Raw genomic sequence first — 17,576 nt, 5'->3', positions numbered from 1 at the left:
AGTATTCGTGTATCAATGCAACCAGTTTGCCGAGAAGATAGTGAGGGCGTGTGTGTAAGGGAATCAGCTAGCTGCAGTTAGGGTAAAACATATTGCTTACTATCAGGCATGTATCTATGAAATTGCTAGCCAATATTGATATAACTATTATTTCATGATTTAGAATTGTTCCTTTGCTTTATTTCATTCGTCAGTTGCGACAAACCTTCCACCCCTCTCGGTTTTCCTACTCAGTCCTGAGGAATGATTTAGCCGGACGACATTACATGTAAGAGGCCTCTTCATATTTCACGTGCAGTAAAGGCTGCCAAATCAGGTGATATGATACTATACAAATAATGGATTGAGGCCTTTGAAACCACTCGGTCAGATAACGGTGACTGAAACCAGAGTCGCAAACATCTGTACACGAATCGACGTGCGCTAAATATTAACTATGGTGACTGATTTTCAAGTGTATAGTTGAAACTAAAGCACTTGGTTTAAAATTAAAATAAAGAGGTATCTACTCTACAGTGGGACTACATCAAATTTCAAAACACAGTAGGTTTATCTCCTAATTCATATATCTGCTTATGTCCTTGCAGGTTTCCAAACAAGGGGCATTAAGACAACTGTAATTAATGTCGTTTACCAACAACAGGTAATTCAGTGGCTGATTACATGAACAATCACTGTTTGACAGCTTGAACAACTCCAGGGAACATCAGTGGTTGATAACATGAATCACTCTAGGCACATCAGTTGTTGATAGCATGAACGACTCCAGGTAGTTCAGTAGTTGAAAGCATGAACGACTCCAGGTAAATCCATGCAAGGCAACATGAACGACTCCAGGTAAATCCGTGCAAGGTAATATGAACGACTCCAGGTAAATCCGTGCAAGGTAACATGAACGACTCCAGGTAAATCCGTGAAAGGTTACATGAACGACTCCAGGTAAATCCGTGAAAGGTTACATGAACGACTCCAGGTAAATCCGTGCAAGGTTACATGAACGACTCCAGGTAAATCCGTGCAAGGTAGCATGAACGACTCCAGGTAAATCCGTGCAAGGTAACATGAACGACTCCAGGTAGATCAGTAGTTGATAGCATGAACGATTACAGGTAAATCCGTGCAAGGTACCATGGACGACTCCAGGTAAATCCATGCAAGGCAATATGAACGACTCCAGGTAAATCCGTGCAAGGTAATATGAACGACTCCAGGTAAATCCGTGCAAGGTAACATGAACGACTCCAGGTAAATCCGTGAAAGGTTACATGAACGACTCCAGGTAAATCCGTGCAAGGTTACATGAACGACTCCAGGTAAATCCGTGCAAGGTTACATGAACGACTCCAGGTAAATCCGTGCAAGGTAGCATGAACGACTCCAGGTAAATCCGTGCAAGGTAACATGAACGACTCCAGGTAGATCAGTAGTTGATAGCATGAACGATTACAGGTAAATCCGTGCAAGGTACCATGGACGACTCCAGGTAAATCCGTACAAGGTAACATGAACGACTCCAGGTAAGTCCGTGCAAGGTAAAATGAACGACACCAGGTAGTTCAGTAGTTGATAATATGAACAATTCCAGGCAAATCCGTGATTGATAAAATGAACAACCACAGGTAAATCAGTTGTTGATGGCGTGAACATCTCCAGGTCAATCAGTGGTTGATTGTTTGAGCTACCCCAAGTAAATCATTGGGTGATGATGTAAACAACTTCACCCTCCTTGGCATCTAAGACAACCATGAATACTGTTGACGCATTCTTATTAAATGTAGCTCCATGAATTTAGATACTCATGGGTCAGATTGTATGGTATATATTGTATTTGTCAGGTCGTTAATGCTATTTCTTCAGTACTGACAACATCATGACAACTTAATAACATGCACCAAATGACTAAAGGGAGGTTAGATATGTTTGCCAGTGTAAAACAATATTTTCTCATTTTATTTAACTGTCAATTGCATGTCGTAGTATTGTCAAAATAAACTTCAAATGTCACTGCAAGTCATAACAAATCAGCTTCCGCCTGTATTGCTTATGTCCTTTTCCTATTGAATTGTTGTGTTCAGCAGAGGTCAAGAGGGAGAGCAGAAGGAGCAATACATGAACATCCATTGAATTGCAGAAACATGGATAAAACATTTACAAACTGATCAATATGTTTGTTTTCTAATCTACAATATTCAACCTCATAATTTGCAATCTGATTAGCAGAGACTATTTACATGTTAGTGTTGGAGTGGACAGAGAAATTCACTGACCATGTTAGTTAGTGTTATTATCGTATCTTATACTAATAAGAACAAACACAGCATGGATGTTTCCGTCTACAGTTGATCGGTTGGCTATCCCCATGACGGACATCAACATGTGTTTATTGTGATCGCTATTATTGTTAAATACTATATGTCGTTAATTCAAGGTATATAATCGTCAACAACTAATGTGCGCCAACCCGAATGTGCAATACACACCTAGGGTTGACACTCAAGGACAACTACCAATCGATAATGGAGGGCGAGGCGACATTGAAGTCGACTATGACGAAAACAGTTCATTACGATTACGAATAGTAACGTTGAGTCCAGTGTGTCTGTCTGTACTCAACATCATAAGTTCTGAATCACTGAAGTAACATGTTGTGTGGTAGAGAGAACTAATCACAAACTGAACTCACCACAACATTGCTGATAACAACGGCTATGCTGCCACCATGTCCGATCTCTTCCCTCTGTTATGAGACCAGGCCTTTAAATAGCGTCATGCTTCGGGTAATGCGGGCTCTTAACCGGGGTACACCTCGGGCGCAGATTACCTCAAGCGTTTATAACGTATGCTCATGGTTCGTATTAATATTTTGTCAAATGTGCTGTACGTATAAAGGATAAAATGATATTGAGACGCAACTGTATGTCAACAGTAGCGTATTGTAGAGAAGGTATGCATGTGTATTTAATACGGCACGTGGTGTTCGATTCCAGACGTGGGTACAATGGAAACAATGTGTAATTAATTATGACATTTCGTGTATTTTCAGTGCAGTGTTGTGCAGAGACGTGCGACATGTGGAGACGGCAATTTGCTTCATTTAACAATCCCATGACTTGACAATACTATGATAGAGTCCTATGTAAATGACCACTTAGTGTAATTTGATCTGTTGATTGAATCCCATGTGTTATATGCCTAGCAGGAGTGAACGAATGTCTATGTACGTGTGCATGTTTTTTGTGTGTGTGGGTGTGTGGGGGGAGGTGACCAACGTCGGGCATGCATGTTAGCATTATAAAACATGCATTATATCACGTCCTCGGTCGGGTCTATTTTTACAGTTTCTGTCAGGTCGTTGGACAGAACTGGTTTGTGCTTTGAAGCATGTTTTGAGGTATGTTGATCGCTCGAGCATGTACGGTACACTATCCTTTCTTTGAGTAAGAATGTGGATGATCAAGACAGGTTGGTATGTCATGTAAAGGCTATGTTATGTTACATGGCTGTAACTCAAAATCTTCTTCTAAAGCATTCGGCTGAAAAGGACACCACTAAAGCTACAGAGGCAGGATGGCTCAAAACCACCATTTCAGACAGCTATCATCAGGTACAACTCTCAACACGAACCTAGGGAAGCACATACAATATGCGATTGAGCATTTATTCCAGCTGCAGTAAATTCTCCATCGAACATTGATGTCAAGTTGCCAATGAAATCCCAAAATACGATTTCAAAACTGACAAGATAAGTTGTCAGTGAGGAGGACGTATGTTGATAACCTTAACTATGTAATTGTGTGATGAAAGCCAAATCAGGATATCATGGATATGATGTAAAAGGTGTACACATATTATTTATATCATTATACACACTGGTAACTATTGTATGAATTAAAGTTTGCATCTTTACAATGTCGCCATTCATAATGTTCATGAACTGAACATTTTTTTTAAGGGCCCGATGGTCTGGAACCATTTTTGTTCAACCTATTGGTTCATTTTCATAATCATTTAGTTTGCCTATAATGAAGTTTTGTTTCCTCGTTCATCTCAAGAGGCTACGAGTGGACGCCTACACCGTGTGGAGTACACTGCATTAGGTAGAATTGATGCAGGTCACATAAACCGACGAGCGCAGACTAATAATAATAACGGACACAGTCTGTGTTTGAGCCTCGTTATCTTTATTTACACGAGCGGTGTCAGTTTTCGAGCATTGTAATTGTTTTGCCTCACCCGTTTCCTTCTCTCTTTTTTTATTCTTGACATTTGTGAGGATTGTATGGTTTTTTTTGTGATTTAGTCTAAGAGTCATATTTTGAAGATAAATGACTTCATAACAGACCGCCATGTTGGACACATCAGACTAAAACTGATACATATAGAAAGCGATGATAACGAAATGCCAGTTCTTTATCATTCATCCAGCATTGATCCCAACCTAGCCAAAGCTGATGAAACGTGTAACCTTTTAAGAGGCCATAAGCAAATTACAGTCACACTTTTAATTACAATGAGCTGGAGACGAATTTCATATGCAAACTTAAAAAAAGCGTATGTATCAGAATAATATTTGATCGTAAAGTAACAAGGCAAGTTTATGTGTGATTTAGTTCAGACGTAACTGTGATAAATATATCTTAATAATCGGAGATAAATATACAATCATTAAAATGTATATAAAAACAATATGATTGGTTAGCTACCACAACACGTCCCTGTATTCTTTAGTTAATAACATAGATACATATTGTCAGATGAATACAATCAAAACGAACATATGTTGTCAGATGAATGTGAATAATGCACGAATATGCTGTCAGATTAATATGAGCAAGACAATATTGTACATGCAATATCTGCCGCAGGTGGATTAATATAGGTTGGACATGATTGCTACATAATAAGAGTGAGTGAGTGAGTTGGGTTTAACGCCGCTTTTAACAGTTTTCCAGTTATATCGCGGCGTGTCAGCTTAATGTGGGAGGAAAGCCCGAAGTGATGCAGGTGCCAGACCTTTACCACTGCGGTGAAACCCAGGAGCACGGGTAGCTACATAATATGACTATATGACAGTTACATCTATGTTAATCATCAGCTGGTGATAAGTAGCAGACCACTACTCCTAAAGGAACACAGGCATTTGGCCCTGGACAAGGATTTACATTTGCGACTTCACCTTCAGCAGGAACACAATCTGCTAAAGCAGGCATGATTTGATTGTTTTCCTCTCCTTGGTTCATTATCGGCTGTTGACAACGAACGGCGATGTCTTCCTCTCGTATTTCACAATACCCATCGTCAGTCCTGTACTCCACAGTATTGTTCTGGTGACGAGCAGTGGCATAGTTGGTACTGTAAAATTAGAAGAAAAGATACATTTAAAGATCACAGGCAATTTTGAATATATATATATTAAAGGTTAGTACTTCAGATAGAGGTACTGTGGTATGGTTAAATTAGTATATTAAGGCTCGGGGTTGTTATTAGATATAGTCAGGTAATACCGTATGTGATTAAGGAGAGACATGTGCATGAGATGGAGAGTGGAATATTTATGAGATGAGGGGGCGAGAAGTCTAACAGATGAGGAAACGTGAAGTCTACGATTGGGATAGGAGTTCAGATGTGTAGGGCAGCGGCAGATAGACAGAGGCAGATGTGTGTGTGTGTGTGTAGGTGAAAGAGGAAAAAACAGATTCATGTTTCTCAAACATATTTATTCCTTCAGCAATGTACACAACAATAACCAGTAATAACATATACTCTTAAAAAAAAACATGCAAGGCCGGATTTGTGTGAGGCAGGGAAATACATTTATACAGACCGCACAAGGCATTGAGTCAAAATGTGGAGAGGACACTTGGCGATTGTAGTCATCTCAGTTACCGGTACATAGGAAAAGTCAAAGGTGAAGTTCAGCTACCATCAATAACGCATATGTCCCCCTTTGGATTCGATAACGGCCTGACATCTGCCCATAGAAGAGACAAGTATGTGAACCATATCCTGGGGAATGGTAGCCCTCTCGGCCTGCAACAATAAAGCCAACTGCTGCAACGTCTGGGGTTGTGGCTGACATCTATCAAATTCATACCGCAGGTGCTCTATCAGATTCAAATCCGGGGATCTGGAGGGCCATTGAAAGCATGAGCGGTGTTGTTGTGTAGACAGGCTCTTGTGCTCCGTGTTGTGTGGCCGAGCGTGGTCCTGCTGGAATACACTGTTGTCGTTGACTGCAGTTGGGAGGACGTGTGGTAGGAGAATTTCGTTGAACCGTAAGATTGCAATAGGTATGGACTAAACCTGCCACGATGAGAGATATCCGACCACATCATAGCGCTATCCCCGCCAAACCTGACTACTTCCTGTACGCAATTGACCGCGTAACATTCTCCCCGACGTCTGTGGACCCGTGCCCTTCCACCCCCTCGATGGAGGAGAAATATTGACTCATCGCTGAACCAGATTTCTCTTAATCACAGTTCAGTCCATACCCTGTGCTGACGACACTGATGCAGTCGTTGTTGACGATGTTGTCGTCACAATATATATGACGTGCCAAACAGGACGTCTTGCTCGTAGACCTGCTGCTCATAAACGGTTTAATGCATTCTGGTCGAAGATCCTTCGCAGCTCGGTATTTGGAATGTGGTTTAGGTGGCTGTGATCGTCCTTTCACGTAGGTGGCGTAGTCGGATGTAGCGATCTTGGGAGGGGGTGGTTATTCTTGGTCGTTCATACCTTGGCCGATCACTTGTTGACTGAAGCTGTTGAAAACGACCCCATAACCTTGTGGTTTGTGCAGGGTGCTACATTAAAAACTCTAGGTACTGCTGATCGGGATTTTCCTGCTATGACGTTGTTTCTTTGCACTTTTATTATTCTTGGCATGTTGTTGAACTGTCACTGTTCGATGGACGAAGATGTAAGGCAATCAACTTTAATATCGTCCATAGTGCTGCTGCACGTGCAGTACATGCAGCTCCATAGTCCGTTTGTTAATGCACACTAATGGTTTGCATTTGGTGTAATCATATTGAACACAATAACACATTAAACCTCTTCATTTTGCACCTGTCGTTCCGCTAATTTTGCCAAGTTGTTCATCTGATCTCTGAACGTCACATTTTCGAGTTTGTGTCATCAAACTCCAGGTTTGATCCTCCCTGAGAGCGTCAAGTCGCTGGTTTAAGTCAGACGCAATTTTGGTGTTCGTACTGATCACACTGATCACTTGTACTGACAACAGTCAAAACGCTTTTACTTACCCATAGTATTGAAAGCAGATGGTTGCATTTTAAGTAGACACATTTAATGGCCAATAGCACATGGTTGATGTTAAGCTTTGCTGGGTGTTTTTTCTGTATGTTTGTATAAGGTATTAAGAGCTACAGCACACTGCAGTTATGGGTATAGTCTGTCTTATTAATAGGGGCGCATCTAGATACACTTTTCTTAGAATGTACATTTCTTTGGTAGTGTCTGATCATATAGTTGCCCCGATAGATCAACACTCTAATGACAATCGTTACTTACTCCTTGCAAAATGACAAATGCTTAGTTTGCAATATTTATTTGAATACACACTCTTTTATCCTACATTTAATACCCTTTACACAATGTTCATTAACGTCCGACGAGGTGGGATACCGAGACTGCACACTTCACTGGAGTCTTGAGGTTGGCCAGGAGGTCGTCTTTGTGAAGCTTGGGGCAGTATTTTCGTTGTCGATATTTCCTCCTTCCTTGTTTTGGAAGATGGCTATGTGCATGGGTCTGGGCTATCGTCGGAAGTGTTAGCTGGACATGTAGCAATAAAGCATTTCCATAGTTTGGTGGAACCTCGTGTTTTACTAATACTAACCTCGTGTTAAGGCTGTGGCCACCACGACTGGTAGGGGTAAACTCGATATATATTCTCAAGTGCACTTGCCATTTTGCAATGAAGCTACTTGGTGTGCTCAGTATTTAGATGCAATATCTTTGATCACTTGTCAACTTTCCCAAACAACCGTCTTAATTACTGCAATGTTCAAATTGAGTTAACTGAGGTATCGGTATGGTGAACATCGTTCATCCAGAGTTTAGTTCACTCACTTAAAATGCTGCCCCCAGTGCTTGTAATAACACAGTAATTGTAAATTCGATTACTAGTCCAAATTAGATTTTCATTGAATTAAAAACAATTGAAACATTGTATAAAATGAAATCGTATATTTAATGTGTATATGTATATAAGTTTAAAACATTATATAAAAACAAATGTTATGTACACTTCATATATGAAATATATGAGTAACAGATTAGCTATTGTTAATCTACCCATTGTCTCCGCATTTACTATGGCTGACTGCACTTATAACCAGAACAATAGGCGGTGGCAACACGGGAAGGCCCCAATTAAAGTGACATTTCAATGTTGTAAATATAAAAAGTGAATTACTTCAAAAATATGGCTGGTGCTCATTAGCTTTGCTCTTTGCTATGGTGGATAATTAAAGTGATGTTTCCATATAAGTAGCTGTTAAGAACGAAGTACATGAACTATATGTCAAATATATACAAAATATAAACATATGAATTAATGTTAATAATGTGAAGTATCTAATTATAAATTGTGAACTTTTGCAACTGGAACAGTGGAAAACTGAGTTGCCAGACATTTTAACTTTCATCGAAACATGAGACGTTACCAACAGGATGGCAACACTCATTCCTTGCAATGAGGCGATGCTCCAATGCGATGTCACGTCAACAAGACCTCAATATTCGTTTTGTGCATCTACAGGATCGACAACAAACTGTCACATTAACAGCTCGAAAACTTCCTGTGTTGGGATCAATTCGTTGCAGAACAATAGAAAACTGGTTGAGGGAGCACAACGTCCTGCTCTGATTTCACCCTCTTTGCTTCCTAGACACGCCTTGCTTGGTGCAGACAGTACTGGGACTGTGTACTGGGATGAGGCAATTCTTCATATGGACAACTCTGAAGGTCGTGCAATGGTCTGCAGGCGTCCATGAGAACAAAATAGAGGCGCTTGCGTAAATCAACTTTGTCAGTGTGGGTTCAGAAGTGAAATGGATATTGTGTGGCTCATTGGTGTTACTTGAAGGTCGTAAGCTACAGGGACGACATTGTTTCGATACCATCTTAGACCCTTTGTGTAAATGCAACGTTGTAACGTCAATTTGTAGCAGGATTATGCCCGGGCACGGATTGGACATGTTGTAACATACGTTTTGAGATAGCACTGACAAGGCGGTCTGTTTCTCCAAATATTTCACCAATAGCATATGTCGGGGATGTGATGAAACAGCTGATATTGATATTGATGGGTTAGATGTTACTCCATCCTCCTTTAGTGTGTAGCGCTTTGGTTACCAGGTATGGGTTTGTCAACGAAATTCGTATTTAAGTAAGGAAGATCAAATCCAAATATTAGATTATATTGAAACCTTCATTTGGTATTGTAAAATCATATCATCGAATATCAACGTTCCCCAGTAACAATGTGTTGAATTGGTATCAACCTTGTGTGAAACATATACATTTACAACATATGTACCTGTATCCTTTACTTGTATATTGTTGTGGATATCACGTGTCACTGACGTGGTTTCTGCTACAGCTGTGTTTCAATTTATGTGATATATATATTTACATTAATCTATATATCGTCATGAACCTAAACACTCTGAGCCCACAATTCATTGATGTCGTTTATGGTTCTGCTGTCTCTGCCTGTGATATATTCATATAACGTCATTAACCTAAACACTTGACGTAGCACGTTCTTGCTCGCGCGTCATTGATGTCGTTTCTGGTTCTGCTGTGTCTGCATGTTCCAGGTCACGTGACATGTTTGCATGCTGTGCCGACCTCAGTTGGTCATAGCCAGAACAACTGGCACGTGCTGGCTGCCTCTCACCAGTGAGCGGATCATACATCTTTGCTTCATCGACGACAGCATATTCTCGAGCATCAATGGCCTCTGGTGACACATGCGTGCACTGAACAGGAGTGACGTACTGCTGAAACCTGCAAGTTGATTACTTTTTGAGAATAATCTTCTCGAATTGACAACACTGTATGTGTAGGTGTGTGAGTGCGTGTCGGTACCTAACAATTGTAATTATGGTCTGCTCTATTTTGGAGCAATTATTTCTATACCCAATTTCTCACTGAAAAGAAACTACTTGAGCCTTAACAATAAATGTATAAATGCATGAGTCCAAAAATATGTGAATTATGTTTTACAAACATGGAAACTGAGAATATTAGGATTGTTATTTTCGATACGTTTCACTATTGAAATTCACTGTAATTGTCATTGGTTTCATAAAGACTTGCATGCAAGACTAACAATATTAACAAATATCATCTTCAGGATGACATAGTTAGCACTGAAGTGCCCTGCACTGCCCAATCATAATATGGTGCACAAGCAAGGTCATTATTTCCTTGACTTATGGATAGGTGTCTCTGTGATGAACTTATAAATGGAGAGTTATGCTGCAAGCTGTGATCCAAACCAAATGATGGTGAGTGTAGGTTTGACACCAAATAAGTTATTCAATATTTAGATGACACTTATTAGCATTTCATATTTAGATCTATGCATGCAGATTCTGAGAGACATACACATCACTACGCTTTATGACAAGAAGGATGACTTCAACTTCCTATCAGTCAACTGTCAATTTATGCAGAGCAATATTCCTGCAGCTCCAACCTTTGGTGTCTATATGTTAAGCTTGTGAGTCACAATCGGGCATGATCTTGATTTTCAAAGATCGTCATAAAACCTTTGCTCACAAGCTGTTTGATCAAGTTTCCAATATTCAAAGCATCAGTAAAACTTTCAAGTCGGTTCGTGCAAAGCATGTGAAGGACATTTCCATATTTGATTAAACGATTATGTCCGATGCAACTACATACGTATTTTCCCGTGTTTTATTTTAGGTGAACAATTGCCTTGCTCGTGCATGTACTTATAACAAGGGACACCGAGAGGACAGGATTCCCGAACACCCTGTATCAGCACAATTTGATAGGGATATATAAACCCATGGTGATAAAATAGTTCGAATCTTTCAATCGACTCTCTGTTTAGAAGACATTTTATTTTATTGGTATGTCAATGCTTTTGTCACTTTTATTACATATATATAACTGATGGCGGATAACACAATACTTTATCAATGCTTAAGTTGTCAAGCTGTTTCGTCCATCAATCAGCATTAGTCAAGCTATATTATGGCGGCCTGTCAATAATTGAATCTAGGCCAGGTAAACCAGTTGATGATGTCATGATCAACATTCAATGTCATCAAGTTAGAATGAGACACAGTCATCAACACCACAGTGGCTCACCACCCTATTGGTCCCAAATTTAGAAGTCTGCACTTACGACAAGCGTGGCACGGGGACTAAAGGACTCGTGGAAAAAAAAACAAAAAAAACTGTTTTGCTGGATTTAATAATCGACACAAAGCATTACGTAGATGTAAATACGATATAGCAAAACAACTGGAAAAGTACTAGTCTCGATTTGCTAGTTTTATATCAGTGCTCAATACAAAATGTACTTTACAGGAGGTAATTTGTAGTCACTTTCAACATTCAAAAATAAAACTAAGTCCAAATTAACATGGCAGTAACAGGCTATAGGCACTGTGCAAATTAGCCTGGAAAGAGTAATCAAAACAACAATAAAGATAACAGCTATGGTTATGTACATAATAATAATGACATGTAAGTTGTTGTTTAAGAAGGGAATATGTTACTTTTACGTTCTGATATTTTGACGATGAGTCACTATCCGACAATGCCACTCACAAATCACTAACCACTGACAAATCACATGCACGTGGCTTTCAGGCACCTGTTTTCAACTGTTGTCAAGGTATCATAGGTCATGGACATTCACCTTGATCTACTAACACCTGGTTATGCTTAGTTTCACAATAGTCTGTTTATTCATATTTGTACATTTTTAAGTGTAAAAAACACACATAAAAACCTTTGATACGCTGTATTTTGTGCCAAGGCCCAATTAGTACTAGTTGAGTTGTTTGAATATTTATATATTTTGTATATTAACTGCATTTATTTAAAATCTGAGATCGAAAAAACATGTTTTTTTTTCATTTCCATGAGTACTTTAATTGTGAAATTGAACATGGGCATACTGCAGACGGTGGCTTGCTCACATACTCCATCACTAACCTGTTTCTCCTCGAGCGTTGACAATATCGGCAGTACACAACCAGGGAGATCGTAAAGATGAACAGGAAAGATGATGTAGCTAGTCCTATAGCTAGTCCAGTAAACAGTCCCCCGTTATCACCTGAGGACGAACAAGGTTCATTTGCAAATACTGTCTGGGTAGAATACCGGTGTTTGCAGGGTTAGGTTTCAGTTAGAGGTAGGTTGAGTGGAAGGAGTTGGGGTACTGTAAAGGTGCGGTTGGGAGAGGTTCGAGGTTCTGGAGGGATCGGTCCAGGTATTAAACATATGGGTAGGGGTGGGTAGATGTGAGAAAAGAGTGGTGTGTGGAAGAATCAGGGAAAGTGGTATTTTCATGATACGTCGAGCAGTAAGTGTGCAATACAGGATGTATAGTAGATCTAAGACATGAGGTAGTGAGAAGGGGATTGGTAGGGTTACGAAATGGGGGAGCAGGAGGTCTGAGGGATAGGGGTGTAGGCAGTCTATGTGATAATAGAGTGGGAGGTTCATGAGATTGCAGAATTGGAGGTCTGAGGGAAAAGGGAGAGGGTGGTTTAAGATATACGGGACGGGGACTCAACCCCAAAACATTTCGAGAATCTCAACTCAGAAAGTTTAATCTCAAATATAACATTTGTTATATTCGACCACTTTCTAAATGGCATTGTGTGTTCAAAGAAAGTATATGACTTTTAAAATTAAAACGAAAACGCATACAATAGTTTGAATGTGCTGCACGCAACAGTGTCACACATGTGTGTAGGTAGTGCTTCATGATTCAAAGAAGGTCAAATAATCTCTGTTGACCATTATTTCTCACAATTTATTCTGCAACAGTTTGCATGATGGAAACTGGCAGTGATCAATACGATCAATGTTTCACAGTCTGAGATTAGAAGACAATGGATCTAGTACCAAGAAACCCACAAATGTTTTCAATCGACCCCGTTCAGGGCGTCCCATTTCAACGACTAGAGAACTTCCTGGATTGTTCTGATAACAGGCTCTACACAATCTGGCAACTTGAGTTCCAGTTATGGGTCAGGAAATAAGAAATCGTCCACAAACAGGTCAGCTCCATTCTCGATGGCCACGTGTTGTGTCGACCCTTACACATCGTCATCCTGACAACATACGTCAATGGTGTACACAACATCTAAACTGGAGTAATCATCGCTCGTCACGTCATGTTTGGAGATGACTACTGATTCACTTGCACTGCCTAGCTAGGCGTGTTCGTGTCACCATTATGACTTAGCGAACCCCATTCCATGTTGTGCAAGGAAGGGTCAGGACACCGTTAATTGGACAACATACTGACACATGTGGGTCGACGTTTTGCCTTTTGTCATACTTTCAATGCACGAATCGTCAATGCTCAGGTCGAGCAGTACAACATATATAGAATGCCATGACCAGGAATGATCCTAGACCTTGCCCCAAATGAACGCGTCATGGACAGGACAGAGGAGCGTATGCGTCAACATTATAGGCCACAGTCCACGTTGGCTTAACTTGGCCAGGCGCTGCAAGAGGAATTAGATAGACTCACTTAAATCGCCACTGGGGGACTGATACACAGTATACCTCGTCGAGTGCATTGATGTTTGACATTGATGTTTGACAAATCACCGAAGAAACGTCAACTTTTAAATTTCCCATCGTCCTTCAAGAAAGTTGGTGGTCATAGCATCCACTGGCATTCCTCACTACCGGTTGTAAAGTGTTCTAATGTTCGACCATGGTTATCATACAACTATTACTAGAAACTAATGTTAGATATTTGCGAGTGTCGCCTACTTTTTGTAAGAGAATGAGAGACAGATTGGTGTACCGGAAACATACTGAAGCAGTAGTAATGGTCAAGCACAAGGATGGTGTCCAAGGAGGCTATGTTTATAGGTGTCCCTGGTATCATTACTCATTCAGACTGATTCATAAAAAAATATCATATCTGAGATATAGACATACATATTAATTGACTAAGGTCATAGCAGAGATTTATTATTGAATGAATGGTGTCTTCAGTGAGACACCTACTATCAAGCTGTCTGTGCATCATCATTCAAAGCTGTGCTACTTAGAGCATCATGAGCAAGTTCTGTGCAGGCGTTAATAATAGTCACTATATCAAAACATAAGATAATACCTACGAGGTTTCTCATGACAACCAGTCCCGTAGTAGGAGTCGACACATCCAGACACACAGGATGAGCCCAGCTGACAATATCCTTCATCACAACCACCTGGACATGTTGTGCATCCATCCCCTGGATTGTCACATGGTATGTTGCAATCCAAGCCTTGATATCCTGGCACACAGCCGTCAGTGCAGTTACCAGTGTCAGTATTGGTATTTAAAAGAGTGCACTTCTTATTCTTACAGTTATAACTGCAATTTGAGCTGCATTTCTGATCAAAATACCCAGTGTCACACTCAGTGAGGCAATGTCCCGTTGTGTTGTCACAGTCTGAACAGTGATGGTTATCCATACATGGGTCAACTGAAAGTAGAAATGCAGATATGTATTAATATGTGTGTGCATAAGGTCCAATGTATCCTGAATACGATGTTTTATACAAATTGAAGGTGTATAATTGTGGACCTGAACAGCTGTAAGAGTTTTCGAATCTTCTCTTGCGTAAAGTACTTAGTAGTTTGATGAACTCTCTGTGTGGCCATGCTAACAAATGTATCCCGCCACAATGTTATCATTTACAACATTTTGAAAACAATTAAAATCCAGACGCTTTATTTCTTTGTGTTGCGTATTTATAGTTCGGTTGTGTGCATCACGCACACCTAAAGGTAATGTTACTAAACATTACCTGACACACTTTCGCTGTAAAGGACCCTATTGTAAATGTAGGCGATATGCAATATACATAGATCATAAAGCAAGCATTGCGCGTCATACAAAACTCGTTTTTTTGACTGAATGACATTGTTGTTTAGGGACAGGATCCTTATGGTATAGACGTAATCGTCCAGTGGTGTCTGCTACAGGAACATATTTCTTATGGTTATGGAAACAATTTCGTTTATCCTGCAAAAGTACTACCTTAGTGGGACACCTCTCGTTAGGTTTAACGTGTACCAGCATATTAAGCTACTTTACTGTGATTATTAACTGCAAGATCTGATTGACTCATGCATCTCATGTTGCAGCCTATATGATATTGCAACCAGTCATAAGACAATGCCTACCATGTGTCTCGACACAGTCAGTCCCGTACGAGGAGTCTACACATCCAGACACACAGGAGGAGCCCAGCTGACAATATCCTTCATCACAACCACCTGGACATGCTGTACAGTTACCTCCTGGACTGTCGCATGGTATGGTGCAACCCAAGCCTTGATATCCTGGCACACAGCCCTCAGTGCAGTTATAAAAGCCGTTGCTGACAAGTACGCATTTGTGATTCATACAGTTATCACTGCACTCTGACCTGCATTTCTGATCATAATACCCAGTGTCACACTCAGTGAGGCAATATCCCGTCGTGTTGTGACAGTCTGAACAGTGATGGGTTTCCTTGCATGGGCCAGCTGAAAGTTAAGATGCAGGTATATATCAATAGTTGTTTTGTGAATAAGGCTGAAGAGTGTTGATTATGGTGATAAGTACGAATTGAATTGAAAAATGCGTCACAAACGACACCTGACCAGCCATTATACGTTTAACGTTATGTTTGGTGTACTCTTTTTAACCGACTACCCTGACAACGAAAATTATTTGCTGTCATGTTTTATCATTTACCGCATTTTGAAAATAAACGTTTATTCACACTACTAACTTAGCTCCAGACAACTACTTATTTTCGGGTGGGCTCTGTGCATCCCGTACATCTAAATTCATTTACTATACTTCATGCACTACGTAATATGCTTTGTGTAGTGATCTAGAGTTGCAGTAATTACAAAGATCGGTAATGTGCCTTCTACCATGATGGCGATGCTTATTGTTTCCATTTATGCACTGGCACTGATATAGCGGGATATACGGACATTTATCAAAACATAATTGACTAATAATACGAATGTATTTTATAATGTAAATAATGATATGTATGGCGTTGAACGATAAACAATACTTGTAAAACTTTATACTAATTGATATTACTTTACAGATACAAATGACTCATAGTACATACCTATTCATTATATATGATTATGAATATTGGTACAAATAAGATTGAGTTCAGACAATCTCCATCACGATCTTATCAAATATAACTTATTCTATTTCCCTCAAACACGCACGCACGCGCCGTACGCATGGATCGCACGTACGCACCGTACGCATCCACGCACGCACGCACGAACCGCACCGCACCGCACCGCACCGCACCGCACCGCACCGCACCGCACCGCACCGCACCGCACCGCACCGCACCGCACCGCACCGCACCGCGGTTGGCACGCACTAACTACCATATGAAGACACTACAAAGACAATCTCAAGAATATATTATTTTACCTTTAATAGCAAACATTAAGTACGCTATCCATATCATCAGCGCGGCGGCCATTCTTTTGCCTGAAACTGACGTGAAAGAAGAAACATTTGATAAAACACCAATCACCCATTACAACACAAAGTAAGAGAACACTAAACAAAGTAAAAACGTTCTGAAAACAAGGTGCTGCAGATGCAGAGGACATGTTGACATTTACCTCCTCTCTGAAACTGAGAATGCAAAAGACAAATCAAATCTCAGCATGAGTATTTTGTGGTGTCCAGAACATCATAAATGCTCTTTTATTATAATCGACATGTACTTCCATTATGTCGTATTTATACACTGAAGCTTCCCGTTTATACCTTATGCTGAAGAACTGTATGTGGACCAAATGAAGGAGTTTACAATAGACGTCACATCGGTAACATTTCAGCCACATCGTGACGAGTACTTTATGTGGACCAAGAATGGCCTTTATCATACATGTGTCAGAGGGAGCTGGTTATTTAATATTTTAATGGATTCTTTTATGTAAAGATCTTATCAGTGAAATTTAGACAATGCCACATAAGAAGGCACTTTTAAGAAAAACACACTAGTTCTATACATCGAGGGAACTAAGTTATATATACAAGTAGGTGGTCTTAGATGTTTACAAGGAACCCGTGTTGGAGAAACCCCAAAGATGATGATGGTTTTAGATGCTTACAAGGAACCCGTGTTGGAGAAACCCCAAAGATGATGATGGTTTTAGATGCTTACAAGGAACCCGTGTTGGAGAAACCCCAAAGATGATGATGGTTTTAGATGTTTACAAGGAACCCGTGTTGGAGAAACCCCAAAGATGATGATGGTTTTAGATGCTTACAAGGAA

General features: G+C 40.2%; 1 protein-coding gene across 1 annotated transcript; it reads right to left on the bottom strand.

Moving 5' to 3' along the window:
* Positions 1-8,705: 8,705 nt before the first annotated feature.
* Positions 8,706-16,781, bottom strand: LOC125378173 (multiple epidermal growth factor-like domains protein 10). The gene is made up of 5 exons (XM_048393127.1): positions 16,720-16,781; positions 15,444-15,788; positions 14,389-14,739; positions 12,233-12,353; positions 8,706-10,042 (listed from the first exon to the last, which is right to left on the bottom strand). Exons 1-5 carry the CDS (start codon positions 16,769-16,771, stop codon positions 9,775-9,777), a joined length of 1,137 nt encoding a protein of 378 aa, XP_048249084.1. The 5' UTR covers positions 16,772-16,781; the 3' UTR covers positions 8,706-9,774.
* Between the last annotated feature and the right edge of the window lie 795 nt (positions 16,782-17,576).

This window comes from Haliotis rufescens, unplaced genomic scaffold, assembly GCF_023055435.1.
Source record: "Haliotis rufescens isolate VD_foot unplaced genomic scaffold, xgHalRufe1.0.p SCAF_115, whole genome shotgun sequence".
NCBI classification, from domain to species: Eukaryota; Metazoa; Mollusca; class Gastropoda; order Lepetellida; family Haliotidae; genus Haliotis; species Haliotis rufescens.
This window is presented reverse-complemented; position numbering and strand designations above follow the sequence as displayed.

Bases quoted from the DNA above. Each gene is read 5' to 3' on its own strand.
- LOC125378173 (XM_048393127.1), bottom strand. From the start codon at position 16,771: ATGGCCGCCGCGCTGATGATATGGATAGCGTACTTAATGTTTGCTATT. The intron at 14,740-15,443 runs GTAGGCATTGTC...TTCTACTTTCAG, and splicing joins TGACTGTGTCGAGACACATG to TTGACCCATGTATGGATAAC. The intron at 10,043-12,232 runs GTTAGTGATGGA...ATCAACTTGCAG, and splicing joins CAACGCTCGAGGAGAAACAG to GTTTCAGCAGTACGTCACTC.